At 54.5% G+C, this 19,386-nt stretch overlaps 1 protein-coding gene and 1 long non-coding RNA gene across 3 annotated transcripts; both read right to left on the bottom strand.

Moving 5' to 3' along the window:
- Positions 1 to 3,047: 3,047 nt before the first annotated feature.
- Positions 3,048 to 15,438, bottom strand: SUPT16H (SPT16 homolog, facilitates chromatin remodeling subunit). Its single transcript, XM_064475440.1, has 25 exons — positions 15,321 to 15,438; positions 14,088 to 14,258; positions 13,198 to 13,350; positions 12,974 to 13,120; positions 12,727 to 12,878; positions 11,641 to 11,813; positions 11,462 to 11,552; positions 11,292 to 11,365; positions 10,455 to 10,567; positions 10,287 to 10,352; positions 10,054 to 10,149; positions 9,819 to 9,934; positions 9,554 to 9,707; positions 8,179 to 8,306; positions 7,919 to 8,054; positions 7,692 to 7,818; positions 7,485 to 7,603; positions 7,256 to 7,381; positions 7,040 to 7,152; positions 4,920 to 4,995; positions 4,660 to 4,829; positions 4,445 to 4,574; positions 4,122 to 4,251; positions 3,253 to 3,330; positions 3,048 to 3,169 (listed from the first exon to the last, which is right to left on the bottom strand). The coding sequence occupies exons 2-25, from the start codon at positions 14,220 to 14,222 to the stop codon at positions 3,048 to 3,050; spliced, it is 2,925 nt and encodes a 974-aa protein (XP_064331510.1). The 5' UTR covers positions 14,223 to 14,258; positions 15,321 to 15,438.
- LOC135318288 (uncharacterized) lies at positions 3,349 to 4,115 on the bottom strand. Of its 2 annotated transcripts, none has more exons than XR_010376580.1 (3): positions 3,878 to 4,115; positions 3,648 to 3,815; positions 3,349 to 3,480 (listed from the first exon to the last, which is right to left on the bottom strand). It is a non-coding gene; the product is annotated as an uncharacterized LOC135318288 (long non-coding RNA). The 2 variants fall into 2 exon arrangements; XR_010376579.1 differs by having other exon boundaries at positions 3,648 to 3,827; positions 3,890 to 4,115.
- Positions 15,439 to 19,386: the final 3,948 nt, after the last annotated feature.

The following is a 19,386-nucleotide window of genomic DNA, read 5'->3' as shown; positions in this document are numbered from 1 at the left end:
CCACTCCATACTGGTTTGACCCCATTTCCACTGGTCTAACTCCCAGTCAAACTGGTTTGGCCCCAGTTGATACTGGTTTTACCCCTTGAAGCTGGTTTAACTCCAGTTTATACTGGTTTAACCCCAATCAAACTGGTTCGGCCCCAGTTCATACTGGTTTTACCCCTTTAAGCTGGTTTAACTCCAGTTTATACTGGTTTAACCCCAATCAAACTGATTTTGCCCCATTTAAACTGGTTTAACCCCAATTCATACTGGTTTGGCCCCAGTTCATACCGGTTTTACCCCTTTAAGCTGGTTTAACTCCAGTTTATACTGGTTTAACCCCAATCAAACAGGTTTTGCCCCATTTAAACTGGTTTAACCCCGCTCAAACTGGTTTGGCCCCAGTTCATACTGGTTTTACCCCTTTAAACTGGTTTAAACCCCCACCGATCAAACTGGATCGGCCCATTTTACACCGGTTTAATGCCACTGAAACTGGTTTAGCCCCCTTTAAACTGCTTTTGCCCCAGTTCTTACTGGTTTCACCCCTTTCAAACTGGTTTAACACAATTTATATGGGTTTTAACCCCATTCCAAATTGGTTTAACCCCCCCTCAAACTGGTTTGGCCCTGTTTATACTGGTCCAACCCCGTTCAAACTGGTTTCACCCCATTTAAACTGGTTTAATCCCATTTGTACTGGTTTTAAGCCCGTTTCAAACTGGTTTAACCCCACCAAAACTGGTTTGCGTGCCTCAAACTGGTTTAATCCCAGTTCATACTGGTTTCACCTCATTTAAACTGGTTTCAACCCCTCCCCCAAATGGTATTGTGCCAGTTCATACTGGTTACACCCTTTTCAAACTGGTTTAACACCACTCAAACCAGTTCAGCCCCATTTATACTGGTTTAACCCCAATTTAAACTGGTTTCACCCAATTGTAATGGTATTAACTCCATTTCAAACTGGTTTATCTCCCTTCAAACTGGTTTAAACCCTCTCAAATTGGTTTAGCCCCAGTCCAAACTGGTTTAAACCCCTTCAAACTCGTTTAAGCCCCCTCAAACTGGTTTAGCCGCCCTCAAACTAGCTTAGCCCCAGTTCAAACTGGTTTAACCCGTTTTAAACTAGTTTAGCCCCCCTCAGACTGGTTTAGACCCAGTTCAAACTGGTTTAACCCCCCTTGACCTGCTTTAGCCCCAATTTCCTACAGGTTTCCCTGATCTAAACTGTTTTTTTCCCCCATTTCCACTGGTTTGGCCCTGTTTTTGGGGGGCAGGGGGGGATTTGGGGGTTTGGAGGGGGGTGAAAAAAGTCACTTTTTAGTTAAAAAACCTTAAAAAAACCACTTTTCTCTTTATTGAACGACTGGAAAAGAGCGACAGCTACGGCCTACGGAGAGATCCCGGGGGGGGGGGGCGAGAAAGAGGGGGGACCCCCCCAAAAAAGAGGGGACCCCCCCCCAGAAAGCGGGGGGACCCCCCTCCCCCTCCCATAAATAGACCGAAATTAAAAAATAAAACAAAAACAAAAGAAGAAAACAAAAAAAAAACATAAAAGGGGGGGTGGGGGAGGGGTTTTGGGGTCCCCCAGGGGATTTTGGGGTCCCCCCCCAAGAAAACTGGTGAGGAACGAGAAAAGGGGACCCCAGATTTGGAGAAAAAAAACCCAAAACTATAGGGGGACCCACAAATTTTGAGGAAAACCCTAAAATTTTGAGGAAAACCCAAAATTTTGAAGAAACCCCCCATATTTTGAAGAAAAAGCCCCAAATTTTGAGGAAAAAAACGCAAAATTTGAGGGAACCCCCCAAATTTTGAGGAAAAATCCCCAATCTTTGAGGAAAAATGCCCAAATTTGGGGGAAAACCCTCAAATTTTTTAGGAGAAACCCCAAAACTTTCTGGAGGGACCCCAAATTTTGAGGGGGAACCCCAAAATTTAAGGGGAAGCCCCAAATTTTGAGGAGAACTAGCAAATCAGGGGGGAGAACCCTCCAAATTTTTAAGGAGAACCCCAACATTTTTAGCGGGGATACCCAAATTTTGAGGGAAACCCCCCAATTTTGCAGGAGAGACCTCAAATTTTCAGAGGGGAACCCCAAAATATTGGGTGAGAACCCCAAAATTTGCAGGAGGGACCTCAGAAATTTCAGAACCCCAAATCTAAGGAAAAAAAGAGCAAAATTTTGAGGAAAACCCAGAATTTTGGAGAAGGACCCCAAGTTTTACGGGAGGAACCCCCAAAATTTTGAGGGCAGTGTGTATAAATTTTGAGGACACCCCCCAAAAATTTCAGGGTGGGCCCCCAAATTTTTTCAGAATGACCTCAAATTTGAGAAAATACTCCAAAATTTTTTTGAATTACCTCAAATTTGAGGACATCCTCCAAACTTTTTTCAGATTTACACAAAATTTCAGGAAATCCTCTAAACTTTTTTCAGATTTACACAAAATTTCAGGAAATCCTACAATTTATTTTCAGATTTACCCCAAATTTCAGGAAATCCTCCAAAGTTTTTTCAGATTTACCCCAAATTTCAGGAAATCCTCCAAGTTTTTTCAGATTTACCCTAGATTTCAGGAAATCCTCCAAAGTTTTTTCAGATTTACACAAAATTTCAGGAAATCCTCCAAAGTTTTTTCAGATTTACCCTAAATTTCAGGAAATCCTACAGTTTTTTTCAGACTTACCCCAGATTTGAGGAAATCCTCCAAACTTTTTTCAGATTTACCCAAAATTTCAAGAAATCCTACAATATTTTTTCAGATTTACCTGAAATTTGAAGAAATCCTCCAAATTCCGAGGAGAACCCCCAAAATTTCAGGGAAAACCCCTCCGAAATTTACGGGGCACCCCCCCCCCGATTTTGAAAACAGCCTTATTTTGAAGGAAACCCCCCCAGATTTTGGGGGGGGCCCTCAACGCGCCACACGGGAACGGCCGAAATTCCCTCCAAATTTTCGCGACGACCCCGGGTTTTTCATGAGGGACCCCAAAATTTTTCATGGGGGGCGAGGGGGGGGGGTGTGGGTTTTTTTGGGGGGGGGGGGAGGGGTCCCCTACTTCCTCTTCTTTTTTGGGGGACCCCCGGCTGGGAGCCCCTCCCCTCCGGCCCCCCGCAGGCCGACCGGGAGAGCCAATACGAGGAGGAGCTCCTCCTCGTATTGGCTCTCCCGGTCGGCTGCGGGGGGAGGGGAGGGGTCAGGGGGGTCCCCCATATTTCGGGGGGGGGTCCCCAACACTCCCCCCCCCCCTTGGACTCACCTTTCCGGGCTTCCTCCTCCAGCTCGTCCCAGTCCTTGCCGCTCTCCTCCTCACTGCCCAGCGACTCCTTGGAGTACTCTGCAACGGGGGAGGGGCTCTAGGGGCCTCCGCGGGGACATGGGGGCCTCCGTGGGGACATGGGGGGCATCTCCCAGGGGACCTGGGGGCCTCCATGGGGTTCTGGTGGCCTCCATGGGGACCTGGGGGCCTCCAAGGGGTTCTGGGGGCCTCCAAGGGGTTCTGGGGGCCTCCAAGGTGACATGGGGGGCATCTCCCAGGGGACCTGGGAGCCTCCGCGGGGACATGGGGGGCATCTCCCAGGGGTTTTGGGGGCCTCCAAGGGGTTCTGAGGGCCTCCACGGGGTTCTGGTGGCCTCCAAGGGGACCTGGGGGACATCTCCCAGGGGCTCTGGTGGCCTCCGCGGGGACGTGGGGTGCATCTCCAAGGGGTTCTGGTGGCCTCCGAGGAGATGTGGTGGCCTCCATGTGGACATGGGGGGCATCTCCCAGGGGTTCTGGGGGCCTCTATATGGATGTGGTGGCCATCCAGGGTTTTTGGTGGCCTCCAAAGGCACCTGGTGGCCTCCGTGGGGACCTGGTGGCATCTCCCAGGGGTTCTGGTGGCCTCCATGGGCACCTGGTGGCCTCTCCCAGGGGTTTTGGTGGTCTCTAAAGTGATGTGGTAGCCTCTATGGGGACCTGGTGGCCTCCATGGGGACATGGTGGCCTCTGTGGGGACCTGGTGGCATCTCCCAGGGGTTCTGGTGGCCTCCATGGGGACATTGGTGGCCTCCACGGGGATTTGCCATCACCCCAGAGGCCATGATGTCCTCCTTGGGGACGTGCCACCCCTCCCCCCCACCCCGCACCTGACTCCTCGGCCTCGGAGGAATAATCTTCATCGCTGTCCTCCTCCTCCTCCTCGTAGTCCTCCTCCGACGGGTTGAAGGTCTCGTCCTCCATCTCCGACTCGGACTCGCCCACCTCCGCGTCGCTGCCCTGGGGACAACGAGGACAACCTGGGGTGGGGCCACCAAGGGGCGGGGCCACCAGGGTGGGGCCATGGAGGGGTGGGGCCACCAAGGTTGGGGCCAACCTCGGGGTGGGGCCAACCCGGAGAAACTATCTCGTGGGGCCACCAAGGGGCGGGGCCAAGCCCGTGGGCGGGGCCACCCCCCCCAAAACGCGTTACCTCGCCCTCAGGCTCCAGGAAGGACCAACCCCCCTGCTCGAAGAAGCCCTCGGGATCATCCACGATGGTCTTCATGATCTTGGTCCAGTTGAGGGACTGGACGCCCTCCGTGTACTTGAGATCGCAAGAGCTGGAGGAGGAAGAGGAGGAAGAGGAGGGTGAGCGGGCGGGGTGGGGCGGGGCCGGTAAAGGAAGGGGGGTGGGGCGGGGCCTACTTGAGCCACTCCTTGATTGGGTCAAGGGAGGCGACGGGGATGGCGTTGATCATGGTGACCTTCTTGCTGTAGTCCTTGTAGACGATGACCATGTCGAAGTTCTTGAGGTGGAACTGGACGCGCTCGAAGTGGATCAGCTCCACCTCGTCCAAGGTCACCACGAAGGGGGGCTGCGGTGGCGGGGAGACGTCAGTGGGGCAGCCCCCCCCCTCCAAGTTCTGGTGGTCTCCCCCAAAATCACTGCCCGACCTCAAACTTACCCACTCGGTGCAGTTGACCAAGGCGCTGCTGGTGGGTTGGAGAAGGCAGGTGCTGCGGTACGGGGCGCCGTTGAACCTGCCGAGGGGGACGGACACGTCCCCAAAAAACCATGAGGAGACCCCAAGAAACCATGAAGACACCCCAAAAAACCATGAAGACACCCCAGAAACCATGAGGATACCCCAGAAAACCATGAGGAGACCCAAAAAAACATGAAGATACCCCAAAAAACCATGAGAGGACTCCATAAAACCATGAGGACACCCCAAAAAAACATGAGGAGACCCAAAAAAACCAAGAAGACACCTGAAAAAACTATAAAGATACCCCTAAAACCGTGAGGAGACCTCAAAAAACCATGAGGAGACTCCAAAAAACCGTGAGGAGACCCCAAAAAACCGTGAGGAGGCCCCAAAAAACCATGAGGAGACCCCAAAAAAAGTGAGGAGACCCAAAAAAACCAAGAAGACACCTGAAAAAACCATGAAGATACCGCAAAAACCGTGAGGAGATCTCAAAAAACCATGAGGAGACCCCAAAAAAACATGAAGATACACAAAAAACTGTGAATAGACCCCAAAAAACAATGAGGTGACCCCAAAAAACCATGAAGATACCCCCAAAAAACATGAAGATACCCAAAAAACCCCATGAATACACCCCAAAAAAACCATGAGGACACACCAAGAAACCATGAGGAGACTCCAAAAAACCATGAAGGTACCACAAAAAAACCATGAGGAGACCCCAAAAAACCTGAGAACACCTGAAAAAAACATGAGGAGACCCCAAAAATGCAATGAGGAGACCCCAAAAAACCTGAGAACGCCTTAACAAGCCATGAGGGGACCTCAAAAGCGATGGGGGAATCCCCAAAACTGATGGGGGAACCCTCAAAGAGATGAAGAGACCCCAAAAAAACTTCAGGACACCTTAAAAATGATGGGGGAACCCCAAAAAGAGATGAAGTAACCCCCCAAAAGGACGACGAGACCTCAAAAAAATTGAGGACACCCCAAAAAACTTGAAGACACCCTCAAAAAGAGTTAAAAGCACCTCAAAAAATGATGAAGAGACCCCAAAAACCCTGAGGACACCTCAAAAAAGATGGAGAACCCTGAAAAGAGACAAAGAGACCCCTCCAAAACATGAAGAGACCTCCAAAAACTGGAGGACACCCCCAAAAAATGTTGAGAACGCATGAAAAAACCCTGAGGACACCTCAAAAAGGATAACGACACCTCAAAACTGATGAAGAGACCCCAAAATCGATGAGGCCAACTCAAAAACCATGAGGCCAGCCCAAAAACTGATGAGGACATCTCAAAAAATTGATGAAGGGACCCCAAAAACCATGAGGCCACCTTAAAAAATGATAAAGAGACCCCAAAAAACCATGAGGCCACCCAAAAAATGATAAAGAGACCCCAAAAAACATGAAGACACCTCAAAAACCCATGAGGACTCCTGAAAAACGATGAAGAGACCCCAAAAACCCATGAGGCCACCTGAAAAACATGAAAAGACCCCAAAAACCCATGAGGACATCCCAAAATCTGATGAGGACACCTCAAAAAATGCTGAAGACACCCCAAAAGAACATGAAGACACCTCAAAACCTATGAGGACACCTCAAAAATGATGAAGAAACCCCAAAAACCATAAGAACACCTCAAAAAATGATAAAGAGACCCCAAAAAACAAGAAGACACCTCAAAAATGATGAGGCCACCTCAGAAACCATGAGGCCACCTCAAAAACCCATGAGGCCACCCTAGAAAACGATGAAGAGACCCCAAAAACCCATGAGATCACCTCAAAAGATGATGAGGCCACCTTAAAAACCCATGAGGCCACCTCAAAACCCAATGAGGCCACCTCAAAACCCAATGAGGCCACCTCAAAACCCATGAGGCCCCCTCAAAACCCATGAGGCCCCCTCAAAACCCAATGAGGCCACCTCAAAACCCACGAGGCCACCTCAAAACCCATGAGGCCCCCTCAAAAGCCATGAGGCCACCTCAAAAGCCATGAGGCCATCTCAAAACCCACGGAGACGCCCCCAAACCGATGAGGACCCCCCACAAATCCCCGGCGCCGGGCGCCCGGCTCCGCTTACCCCAGCTCCCGGAAGGGCACCTCGAACTCCAGCTCCTCCTTGGTGAGCGCTTCCACCTTCTCGATGAAGTTCTTGAAGGCTGTCTTCAGCTTGTGGCGCATCTCCCGCTCCATCTTTGTCATTTTTTGTTTGAAAAAAGGGAAAAAATGGGGTTTTTAACCTCAGTTTTGGTGTTTCCCCCCCGCCCCAGAAAACCTTCTGGAGATGTTCCACCACCTGCTCAGCGTAGAGGTCGTCGCGGTCGTGCATGTGTTGGTGTTTGCCCAAGTCGGTCGTGATCTCGCCGACCTCTGTGTAGAACTGGACGTCCGTGTGACGCTTCTTCCCGAACATGATGGCGTTCTGAGGGGGAAACCCCAAAAACGCGAGGTTTTGGGGGTTCCCAACCCCTCCCCGTCGCGGACAACCCCCGCCTCCGCCCCCAAGGCGGCGCCGCCCAGAAGACCTTGAGGTGGAAGTGGAGCACGATGATCATCTCCCCGTCGCAAGGTTGGAAGACGGCGTGTTTGATGTTGTTGTAGAGGATGTCCACCTTGTCTCCTCGTACCGAGGTGAAGCGGAAACCTGGGGTGGGGGGTTATTTTTGGGGTGAATTCAGAGCGGTTTGGGGCGGGGAGACACCTGGGTGAGGTCCACCACCTCCACCCCTCACCGTTGACGTGGGCCTCCAAGGAGCCCTGCATCCTCTTCTGGGCGATGTTGGGGCGGATGTAGAGGTCCTTCAACTTGGGGTTGCTCCGGTTGAGGTTGATGACCAACGAGTCTTGCTTGACGATGCCCTGGAGAAGACACGGATGGAAGTTTACGGGGGTGCGGGTGGGTCCCCGATTTCACAAAGACACCCCCCCCCCCCCAAAAAAAGATGACGTCACTCTTCACCTCCTTCTCCTTCTCCTCGGCTTCTCGCGTTTTGTAGCGTTTTTGGACTTCCTTGATGATCCGAAAAGCGTTTTGAAGGTTGAGGGCCGGCACCGTCTGCTCGCCCGGCGTCTTCATGTTGGAGGCGCGGTACGTGCTGCGCGAGACACACCGGGGTGGCGGCCATCTTGGGGAGACACCCCACCCCCCCCCCCAAAAAAAACCACCCACCCCCCAAAAATTAATTTGGGGGGGATTGGGGAGGGTGGGGGGTGACTCACATCTCCTTGACGAAGGTGGCCTCGGGGTTGGGGAAGATGTTGCCCTCGTTGCGGCCCAAGGCGCTGCCCGGGCAGTAGAAGTTGATGCGGAGGTAGGTGTAGTCGCCTTCCACCGACATGCTGATGTTCTGTGGGGGGAGGGGAAGGCGGAGAAAATGGGGGGGTGGGGGGGTTCCCATGGGGTCACCCCAAAAAATTTCAAGGGGTTGAACCAGCCCAACCCACCCAACCAACCACCCAACCAACCCCCCAACCCCCCAACCCCACCCAAACCCCCAATCCCCCAACCCCACCCAACCACCCAACCACCCACCCAACCCACCCACCCAACCCCCCAACCCCACCCAATCCCCCAATCCCCCAACCCCACCCAACCACCCACCCAACCCACCCACCCCCACCCAACCCAATCCCACCCAACCACCCACCCAACCCCACCCAACCCCCCAATCCCACCCATCAGCCTTCAAAAGGGTCATAGGAGGAAGGGCGGGGCTCCAAAGGGGGGTGGGGTTGGAGCTCCAAGGTGGGGGGTGGGCGGCACCCTGAAACCCTCGAATTCCAAGGTTGGGGGGACACGTTGTGCCCCAAAATCCCCCGAAAGTCCATGTTGGGGGTCAGGTTGTGCCCCAGAAGCACCCAAAACTCTACATTTGCGCCCCCAAACCACCCAAAACTCAATGTTTGCGCCCCAAAACCTCCAAAATTCAACGTTGGGGGTCACGTTGTACCCCAACAGTACCCAAAACTCAACGTTTGCAACCCAAAACTACCCAAAACTCAACGTTTGCACCCCAAAACCCCCCAAAACTCAACATTTGTGCCCCAAAACCCCCCAAACTCAACGTTGGGGTCATGTTGTGCCCCAAAACCACAGAAAACTCAACATTTGCACCCCAAATCCCCCCAAAACTCAACGTTTGTGCCCCAAAACCCCCCAAACCTCAATGTTGGGGTCAGGTTGCACCCCAAAACCACCCAAAACTCAATGTTTGCACCCCGAAGCCCCCAAAACTCAATGTTTGCGCCCCCAAACCCCCAAAACTCAACATTGGGGGTCACGTTGCACCCCAAAACAACCCAAAACTCAATGTTTGCACCCCAAAACCCCCCAAAACTCAACATTTGTGCCCCAAAATCCCCCAAAACTCAACACTGGGGTCAGGGCGTTTTTTGGGGTGCCTGGAGATTCTTTGGTGTACCTGGGGTGTTTTTTGGGGTTCCTGCGGTGTTTTTAGAGTTCCCGGGCGTTTTTTGGGGTTCCCGGGGCATTTTTGGAGTTTCCCGGGCATTTTTTGGGATTCCCAGGGCATTTCGGGGGTTCCCAAGGCGTTTTTGGGGGTTCCGGGAGCGTTTTTTTTTTGGGGTGCCCCACCTTGATGGTGGCGATGTGGAAGGGGGTGGCGATGCCGAAGACGGGCATGATGACGGTCTCGTACTTCTTGTCGATGTAGATCTTCATCTCGCGGATGTGGGGCTCTTTGGGCATCAACGCCGGGTTCTTGTACGAGATGTTGGACTTCCGAGCCCTGCCGGGACGTGGGGGGAGGGGCGGCGGTGTGAGGGGGGGGCGGGGCGACCCCCAAAACTGAGGAAAAACCCCCCCAAAATAACCCTTTTCTCCCTCGTTTCGGGGTTACTTTTGGATCTGCTGCTCGCCCTTCTGCTCCGTCAGCCGCCGCCGCGCCTCTTCGTTGAGTTGAGCCGCCAACTCCTTCTGGTGGGCGCGGCGCTTCTCCTCCGCCGTCAGCTCGTTCTGGGCGGGGCAGAGGTGACGTCAGGCCCCGCCCCTTCCCCCCGACCCCGCCCCTTCTGTATTTTTTCCCCTCAAAAATCATTATTTTGGGGTGTTTCCGGGGAGGTTGAAAAACCCACCCGCGTCCTCTCGGTCAATAGAGCTGCCCGGGAGCTGCGACCGAGGAGGTCTTCAGCTTCGTCTTTCTCCTCTTCCTCCTCTTCCTCGTCCTCGTTCTTGGAGAATCACCCCCAAAAAATTAAAAAAAACCACCATTTTGGGTTTTTTTTAAAAGAAATCGGGGGTTAAATAGGTGGAAACGGGGAAACGGCGGGGGGTTCTCGCCCCGTTCCTGCCCCCGCCGCGGCGTCACCTTGAGGAAGATGCCGACGTTTTTGACCTTCTTCTTGACGGCCGTGAGGACGGTGGCGGGACCCTCCTGCGGGGAGGAGGAGGAGGGTGGGTCGGGGAGGAAGGGCACCCCTTGTTTTGGGGGTGGTGTGGGGGACGGGGGGAAGGGGGTCGCGGCGGGGCCCCTCACCTCGTCCACCAGGACGGTGTCGCCGATGAACATGGCGTAGGTCCTCTCCTCCGGCTTCTTGCCCTCCTTATTGGTCAAGTCGGAGAAGCCGACGTTGATGCTGAAAACCATCCCTGGTGCGGGGGGGGGAAGAAGAGGAGGGGATGGGAGGAAGGTGGAGGTTGGTTGGGGCGGGGGAGGGACGAGGTTGGGGATGGGGAGGGGCGAAGTTTGGGGTGGGGGAAGGTTGGGGTGGAAGGAGGGCACCTTGTTGTGGGGAGGAAGACCACTTTGGGGGGGGAGGAAGGCCTCCTTTGGGGGGGGAAGGCCTCTCTGGGGGGGAGGAGGACCTCCCTGGGGGGGAGGAAGATGACTTTGGGGGAGAGGAAGACCTCCTGAGCATGGAGGAAGACCTCTCTAGGGGTGAGGAAGACCTCACTGGGCGGGAAGAAGACCTCCTTATGGGGGAGGAAGACCTCATCGGGGGGGAAGACCTCCTTATGGGGGAGGAAGACCTCATTTGGGGGGGAAGACATCCTTATGGGGGAGGAAGACCTTTGGGGGAGGCAGAAGACCTCTTCGGGGGGGGTGAGGAAGGCCTCCTTGGCTTGGAGGAAGACCTCGTTAGGGGTGAGGAACACCTCACTGTTGGGGAGGAAGACCACTTTGGGGTGAGAAAGACCTCCTTGAGGGGGAGAAAGACCTCCTTGGGGTGGAGGAAGACCACTTTGTGGTGAGGAAGACCACCTTGAAGGGGAGGAAGACCTCCTTGGGATGGAGGAAGACCACTTTTGGGTGGAGGAAGACCACTTTTGGGTGGAGGAAGACCTCCTTGAGGGGGAAGAAGGTGCTCCTCACCCTTCTTGAGCCGGTGCTGGTTCTTGCTGTTGATGACGAGGGAGCCCTCCCTGAACTCGATGCCCATGGCGAAGCTGCCAAGACACCAAGCGTTGGCCACCGGGAAGTCTCCGCCCCCTCCCCCTCCCCAACACCCCACCCCCCCCAGCCCCAAAACCCTCCATCCTCACCCCAAATTCTTGGTGATTTTACTCAACAACTCCGGCTTCTGCTTCTTCACCAGGTCCATCACGGCGCCGTAGACGTCGCAGAGCTTCGCCCCTGGGAGGAGAAGACGTCACCACCCCGTCGGGTGGGCGAAGAGGTTGACGCCCACCTCGCTAAAAGGTGACAGTTGATTGGTCCTCACCATGACGCATCTCCTTCAACATCTCCTCCTGCAGTTGGAGGAGGAAGGCGTAGTGGTCCTGCATCTCCTGAGGAGGGTCCACCATCAAGGTCCTCACCAGGTTGGAGCAGTAGGACTTGTACCGGATGCCCATGGCGCACGTGATGGCCCCGAAGTGCATGTGGTTCTTGTCGCTATGGGGCGGGGACAGCAAGATGGGGGGGGCGGGGTGGGGCTGGGGCGGGGCGCGGCCGACGCCCCCCAACCCCCACGCCAAAACGTGGCCGTCGTCCCCCCCCCCCGCCCCAGTGCATAATTTCTAGAGGGAAACCCATGAAAAATTGGTCGTTCTCAAGGATTTCTTTGGAGGCGTGAGATGGAATTACCCGATTTTCAGCCTATTTTAGAGGCTTGAGGTGGAAATACCCGATTTCGGGGCTACTTTGGTGACTTGAGGTGGAATTAGCCAAGTTGAGGGCCGTTTTGGAGACATGAGGTGGAATTACCCAATTTTGGGGCTATTTTGGAGATGTGAGGTGGAATTACCCGATTTTCGGCCTATTTTGAAGACGTGAGGTGGATTTACCTGATTTTAGGGCTATTTTAGAGATTTGAGGTGGAATTACCAGATTTTGGGGCTATTTTGGAGACGTGAGGTGGAATTACCCGATTTTAGGGCTATTTTGGAGTCGTGAGGTGGAATTACCCGATTTTCAGCTTATTTTGGAGTCATGAGGTGAAATTACCTGATTTTGGGCCTATTTTAGAGTCATGAGGTGGAATTATCCAATTTTGGGGCTATTTTGCAGTCATGAGGCGAAATGATCCAATTCTGGGCCTGTTTTGGAGTCGTGAGGTGAAATTATCTGGTTTCGGGGGTATTTTGGTGACTTGAGGTAGAATTACCAGATTTTGGGGCTATTTTGGAGTTGTGAGGTGGAATTACCGAAGTTTGGGGCTATTTTGGAGTCGTATTATCCGATATTGGGGCTATTTTGGAGTCGCGAGGTGAAACGACCCAAATTTCAGGGCTACTTTTTGGCGGGAAAAGCTGCGTTGACCACCCCCCCCACCCCCCCCCCCAAATTTCAAGCCCCGCCCGCAAACCTGACGACGCTGAATTTGAGGTTGTAGTTGCCGCCGCTCTGGATGATGGGTGGGTAACACATCTCCACCGCCGAGGGGTCGGCACCCGCCAGGTACTTCTTCTCCTCGATGGCCTTCTCCACCGACTCGGCCAATTTGCTGTGTCGCACTTTCTGGGGGCGATGACGTTGTCGTGACGCTCGCGCCCGCCTCATCGCCCCTCTTTCAATCCGGAGCCTTCCCGCCCAGCCCCGCCCCGCTTGCTGACCTCATCAGCGTCCACAATCTCCATCACCCGCTCTTTGAAGAACTTGGTGAAGACCTCGGAGGTGACGGCGGCCGCTTTGCGCATCAAGTTGAGCTCCCCGTCTTCCTTGGCTGCCATCGTGTAGGCCACCACGGCGCTGATGTCCACCTAGGGGAGGATGACGTCGAGGTGACGTCAAGACGACGTCGAGGTGACGTCGGGGCGGGGGCGGGACTTCCTCGGACCTTCTCGAAGCCCTCCTTGCTGAGACAGTCGTTCCAGCTCTTCATGAAGTCGCCGGGGAATTTGTCCTTGCTGAAGACGCCAATGCGTTTCCCGCCCTTGCTGGCCTTCAGGGCCTCGATCATCTTCTCAAAGTTGGCCTTGTTGCTCTCGTTCTGGGGGAAAAAGAGGGGAAAACGGGACAAAAGTAAGGTTCCGCCCCTTCCGTCTCCGCCCCAAGCGCCACCCTCCCGTCCCGGACCTTCGGCGGCGGCTTCGTCCCGCCTCCAACTCCAGCCCCGCCTTCCTCTTCACTTCCGCCTCCTTCCTCTCCATCCTCATCTTCACCTCCGGCCTCCCTCCACCTTCCTCCCGCCTCCACCTCCCGCCCTCCTTCATCATCTTCATCTTCATCTCACACCCACATCCATCCCACCACCATCCCACCTTCATCCCCAGCCCCATCCTCATCTTCACCTCCACGTCTACCTTCACCTCCATCTTCATCATCTTCACCTCCCCCTCATGTCCACCTTCATCCCACCATCCCCATCTCCATCCTCATCTTCATCTCCACCTTCATCCCACCTCCATCTCCACCACCACCCCACCTTCATCCCCAGCCCCATCCTCATCTTCACCTCCACCTTCATCATCTTCATCTCCCTCTCATGTCCACCTTCATCCCACCATCCCCAGCCCTGTCCTCATCTTCATCTTCATCCCCTCTTCTACTCCCCCTCACGTCCACCTTCATCCCAACCATCTCCAGCTCCATCCTCATCTTCACCGCCATCTTAGGTTGGCCACCATTGTACACCGGCCGCCATCTTAGGCCAGCCGCCATCGTACGCTGGCCGCCACCTCCCTGCCCTTCCTCCCCGCCCTCCTCCCCCTCGCCCCGCCCCCCCACCTTCTCGCGGACGAGGAGAGTGATGGTGGGGACGCCGTTGGCGCCCTCCCCGCCCTTGCCGTGCGCCACTTGCTTGAGGAACTCCACCTTCTTCTTGCTGGCCATGAAGAGGATCCGCTCCTCGCAGAACACCATGATGGTGTCCGTCAGCTCGTACCCGAACAGCCACGTCTGCGGGGGGAGGGGCGGCTCAGGCGGTGGGGGAGGGGCCAGGCGCACCCCCCCACCCACCCCCCACCCCGCCGGGGGGATGAAGGGGGTGCTGGGAGCCCCAAAAAGTAGCCCCAAAAGGGTGGTGGGACACCCAAAAGGGTGGGGTGGGACCCCCAAAAGGAGGCTTGGACACCCAAAAAGTGGGGGTGGGACCTCTGAAAGGGTAATCAGACCCCCAAAAGGTGGGGGTGGGGCCCCCAAAAGGAGAGTTAGACACACAAAAAGTGTGGGTGGGACCCGCAAAAGGAGGGTTGGACACCCAAAAAATGGGGGTGGGACCCCGAAAGGGTAATCAGGCCCCCAAAAGGTGGGGGTGGACCCCCAAAAGAAGAGTTAGATACCCAAAAAGTGTGAGTGGGACCCCCAAAAGGGTAATCAGACCCCCAAAAGCAGGGAGTGAGACCCTTAAAAGGAGTATTGGACACCCAAAAAGTGTGGGTGGGACCCCCAAAAGGGTAACCAGACCCCCAAAAGGTGGGGGTGGGACCCCCGAAAGGGTGGTGGGACCCCCAAAAGCAGGGTGGGACCCCAAAAAGGTGGGGGTGTGACCCCCAAAAGGGTGACGGGACCCCAAAAGAAATGGTAGAACCCCCCAGAATAGGAGCGGGACCCCAAAAGGTTATGGTGGGACACCCCACCGGATGGTGGGACCCCCAAAAAGTGGGGGTGGGAATCCCGAAAGGGACATCTGGATCCCCCTAAGGGTGGCGGGACCCCCCTGAAGACATTGGGAGCACCCCAAGGAGTGATGGGACCCCCCAGAAAGGTGGTGGGACCCCCCTAAGAGTGGTGGGACCCCAAAAAGGGATTGGGGCCCCCCAGAATACACTGGGACCCCCCCAAAGGACATTGGGAGCCCCCCAAGGGTGAGGGGACCCCCATTAACAGCGGTGGGACCCCCCCAAAGGGCATGGGGACCCCCCCAAAAGGCGATGCCCCCGCCCCCAAGGACTCGGGGAGCCCCCCCAGCCCTGCCCCCCCAGCCCTGCCCCCCCCCGCCCCCGCGGGCCCCCCCCTCACCTGCAGGGCCGTGGACTTGGCGTAGACGATCTCCTCGTCGACCCCCACCGACACCACGATGGCGTCGACCCCCCCCAGCTCGTCCTCCCCCCCTCTGCGGGGGGCGGGGGAGGGGCGACGTCACACCCCCGATCCTCGCCCCTCACTCCCAGACCTCCTCCCCGCCCCCAAATCCTCCCCTCTCCCCCCAAAAACCTCAGTCCCCCATCCCCACGTGCCCCTCCCCCACCCCTACACCCCTCCCCCTTCCAGACCCCAAAGCCCCCACTCAAACCCCTCCCCACCACATAACGCCCCCAAACCTTCCCTAAGCCCCTCCCCCACCCTATAGCCCCGCCCAAAATTGCTCCCCCACTCCCATAACGCCCCCTCACCAACCCCAACCCCACCATAGGCCCCTCCCTTCCCCCATAACCCCTCCCCCAACCCATTAAACCCCCCCCACAGACCCCAACCCCCCCAGCCCCTCCCCCAATGCATAACTACCCTCCAGAGCCCCTAAACCCCCTGTAAGCCCCTCCCCCACCGCTATAACCCCCCCAGGCCCCCCTCAGGCTCCTCCCCCACCCCCATACCCACCCCCCGACCCCCAAATCCCTCTCAGGCCCCTCCGCCACTCCATAACCCTGCTCCAGAACCCCCAAACCCCCCTTAAGCCCCTCCCCCACCCCATAAACTCCCAAAATCCCCCGTAAGCCCCTCCCCCACCCTCATAACCCCAACTCCAGACCCCAAAATCCCCCTCAGGCCCCTCCCCCACCCCATAAACCCCCCAAAACGCAACGTAGGCCCCTCCCCCACCCCATAAACCCCCCAAAACCCAACGTAGGCCCCTCCCCCACCCCATAAACTCCCTAAAACTCCCCGTAGGGCCCTCCCCCACGCCAATAATCCCCCTCCAGACCCCAAAATCCCCCTCAGGCCCCTCCCCCACCCCCATAACTCCCCTCCAAACTCCAAAATCCCCCTTAGGCCCCTCCCCCCCCAATAAACCCCCAAAACCCGCCGTAGGCCCCTCCCCCACCCCCATGCCCCCCCCCAAGACCCCGTACCCGGCCCCCCCCCGGGGCCCCTCCCTCCCCCCATCACCCCCCACCCCCGCCCCTCGCCCCTCCCCCACCTGCCAGCTGCCGTAGAGCCGCCGCAGCCGGCGGTAATAGGCCTCGCGGTCGAGGCTGAGCGCCATGAGGGGAGGTCCCGGGGCCGGGACCGGGACCCCCGCGCCGCCGCCTTCCTCCTCCTCCTCCTCCTCCTCCCGCGCTGCTCCCCCCGGAAGCGCTTCCCGGCGCGCCGCTTCCGCTTCCGGTGCGGGAGGCGAGGGGCGGGGCGGTGCGAGGGCGGCGCGCATGCGCGGCGCGGGAAGGCGCGGCGGCGCCAGCTTCACGTGACGGGGGAGGCGGGAAACGGCGGGGGCGGGGCCGGAGGCGGGGCCAGGGCGTGACGGAGGTTAATGGCGGTAATTAATGAGAGGGTTAATTAACGAGGGGGTAATTAGGGAGCGGGGTAATTAATGAGGGGATTAATGGGTTAATTAATGGGGTGTAATTAACGGGGGGGTAATGGTAATTAAGGGGAGGTTAATAAGGGGTTAATGGGGGTTAATGAGGGGGTCAATGAGGGGGTCATTAATGAGGGAGATAAAAGTAATTAATGAGAGCTAATTAATGAGGGGTAAATTATTGAGGGGGTAAATAGGGATTAATGGGGAGTAATTTATGAGGGGGTTAATGGGGGTAATTAATGGGAGGTTAATGAGGGGGTAATTAATGAGGGGTTAATAGGGGTAATGGGGGTTAATGAGGAGGTAATTAATTGGGGGGTAAATTGTTGAGGGGGTAAATGGGGGATTAATAAATGGGGATTAATTAATGAGGGGGTTAAAGGGGACAATTAATGGCGGGACAATTGCCGGGGTAACTAATGAGGAAGTTAATTAACCAGGAGATTAATTAATGAGAGCCTAATTAATGAGAGAATTAATGAGGGAGCAATTACTGAGGGGATTCATTAATAAGAAAATTAATGAATGGATTCATTAATGAGAGCATTAATTACTGAGGTTAATTAATGAGAGGGTAATTAATGGGCAATGGGGGGTCCTGCCCCATGGGGGGGAATTAATAAAGGGGAATTAATTAGGGGGAATTATTGGCAGATTATTAATGGGGGTAATTCGTGAGGGGTTAATTATTGAGGGGGGTTAATTAATGGGGGCTAATTAATGGGGGTTAATTAATAGGGGATTAGTGGGGGTCTAATTAATGGGGTAATTGCAGGGGGATGTTGGGACAATTAGTGGGGGTTAATTAAGGGGCATTAATGGACAGGTGATTAATATTAATTAATGGGGTTAATGAATAGGGTCATTAATGGGGGTTTAACTAACGTAGTTAATGGGGTTAATTAGGAAGTAACAGGGTCATTGAGTCAAATGTGGGTTAATTAAGGGGTTAATTAAGGGGGTAATTAATGGGGGTTCATTAATGGGGGTTAAGGGGTTCAGAGCTTTAATTGAGTAATTAATGGGGTTAATGGGGTGCCTAATCGCGAGTTAATTAAAGGCTAATTAAGTGGTCATTGAGGGGATTCATTAAGGCGGGGTTATGGAGTTATGGGGGTTAATGGGGTCATTAATAAGGATTCATTAATGGGTTATTTAATAGAATAATTAATGGACATATTAATAGCAAATTAAAGGTTCATTAAAAGGGGTCAATTAAGAGATCATTAAGGGGGCTAAGGTGGTTAATTAATAGGGTTATTAATGCGTTTATTAATAGAGGTTTAAGATGTTAATTAAGAGGTTAAGTAATTAATGGAGGTTATTGGGCTCATTAATAGGTGTTAATTAAGGGTTAATGGAGTCACTGCGGTTAATCAAGGTGTTTAATTAATGGGTCATTAATGGGCTTATTACTATGGGTTTGAGGAGTTAATTAAGGAGTTAATTAATGGGGCTAATGGGGTCATTAATCAGGCTTAATTAAGGTGCTAATTAATGGGGTCGTTTGAGGTTAATTACGGGGATTAACGGGTCATTAAGTGCCATGGGTCATTAAGGGTTAAGTGGATTAATTAACAGGTTATTAATAAAGGATTAATTAACGTGGTCATTAAGAGTTAATTACAGGTATTAATCGATGGGATATTAATAGTTCATTAATGGGGTTGCTAATAGGGGTTAATTAATCAGTTAACTAAGGGGGTTAATTAATGGTGTCATTAGGGGTTATCAACAGGTTTAATTAACCGGATATTAATTAAGGCTTAATTGATGGGGTCATTTGGGGCTAATTAAGGGGATTAATTAACAGGACATTAATTAAGGCTTTATTAATGGGGTCTTATGGGGCTAATCAAGGGGGTTTATTAAGAGGATATTAATTAAGGATTAATTAATGGGGTCATTAGGGTTTAATCAAGGGGGATAATTAACAGGATATTAATTATGGGTTAATTAACAAGGCCATTAGGGACTAATTAAGGCAATTAATTAATAGGCTATTAAGGGTTAATTAACGAGGTCATTAGGGTTAAGGGAATTAACAGGTCATTAACAGATTAAGGGGTTAATTAAGGGGTTGATTAAGGGGTCATTGAGGGGGGATTGGGGGCAGCGCCCCCCCGCCCCGCCCCCTCCCCCGGCCTCGCCCCGCCCCTCGCCCCGCCCCCCGGCCTCGCCCCGCCCCTCTCCCAGCCCCGCCCCCAGGAAACACATTTGGCTCCGTTTCGCCTCTTTATTTAAAAAAAAACCCACCCCAAAACCAACCAAAAAAAACCCCCAAACCCCCCCCAAACCAAAACCGACCCCCCCGCGGCCCCCCCGCCCCTCCTCCCCCGCGCCCCTCCCCCCTCCCGCGCCCCTCCCCCCCCGCCCCTCCCCCCCCGTTATGACACACGACATCTTACATATTTATATAAATATTTTGGGGGGGGGGAGGAGGGGGGAGGGGCGGCCCCTCCCCCACAGCCCCCGATGGGGGGGAGGGGCGGGTGGGGGGAGGGGCTGTGGGTGGGGGAGGGGCCCCCCTCCCCCCCCCCCCGCTCAGTCGGAGTCGGAGGCGGG

This window comes from Phalacrocorax carbo, chromosome 29 (genome assembly GCF_963921805.1).
Source record: "Phalacrocorax carbo chromosome 29, bPhaCar2.1, whole genome shotgun sequence".
Lineage (NCBI taxonomy): Eukaryota > Metazoa > Chordata > Aves > Suliformes > Phalacrocoracidae > Phalacrocorax > Phalacrocorax carbo.
The sequence above is the reverse complement of the archived record's forward strand: the minus strand, read 5'-3'. Positions and strand labels throughout refer to the sequence as shown.

What these genes read in the sequence shown, in the direction of transcription:
- SUPT16H (XM_064475440.1), bottom strand. Translation starts at nt 14,222, where the DNA reads ATGGTGTTCTGCGAGGAGCGGATCCTCTTCATGGCCAGCAAGAAGAAG. An exon ending in ACGACCTCTACGCTGAGCAG is followed by an intron (nt 7,153 to 7,255) that starts GTGGTGGAACAT and finishes AAAATGACAAAG; the next exon opens with ATGGAGCGGGAGATGCGCCA. An exon ending in GGAGGAGGAAGCCCGGAAAG is followed by an intron (nt 3,170 to 3,252) that starts GTGAGTCCAAGG and finishes CTCCCCCCGCAG; the next exon opens with CCGACCGGGAGAGCCAATAC.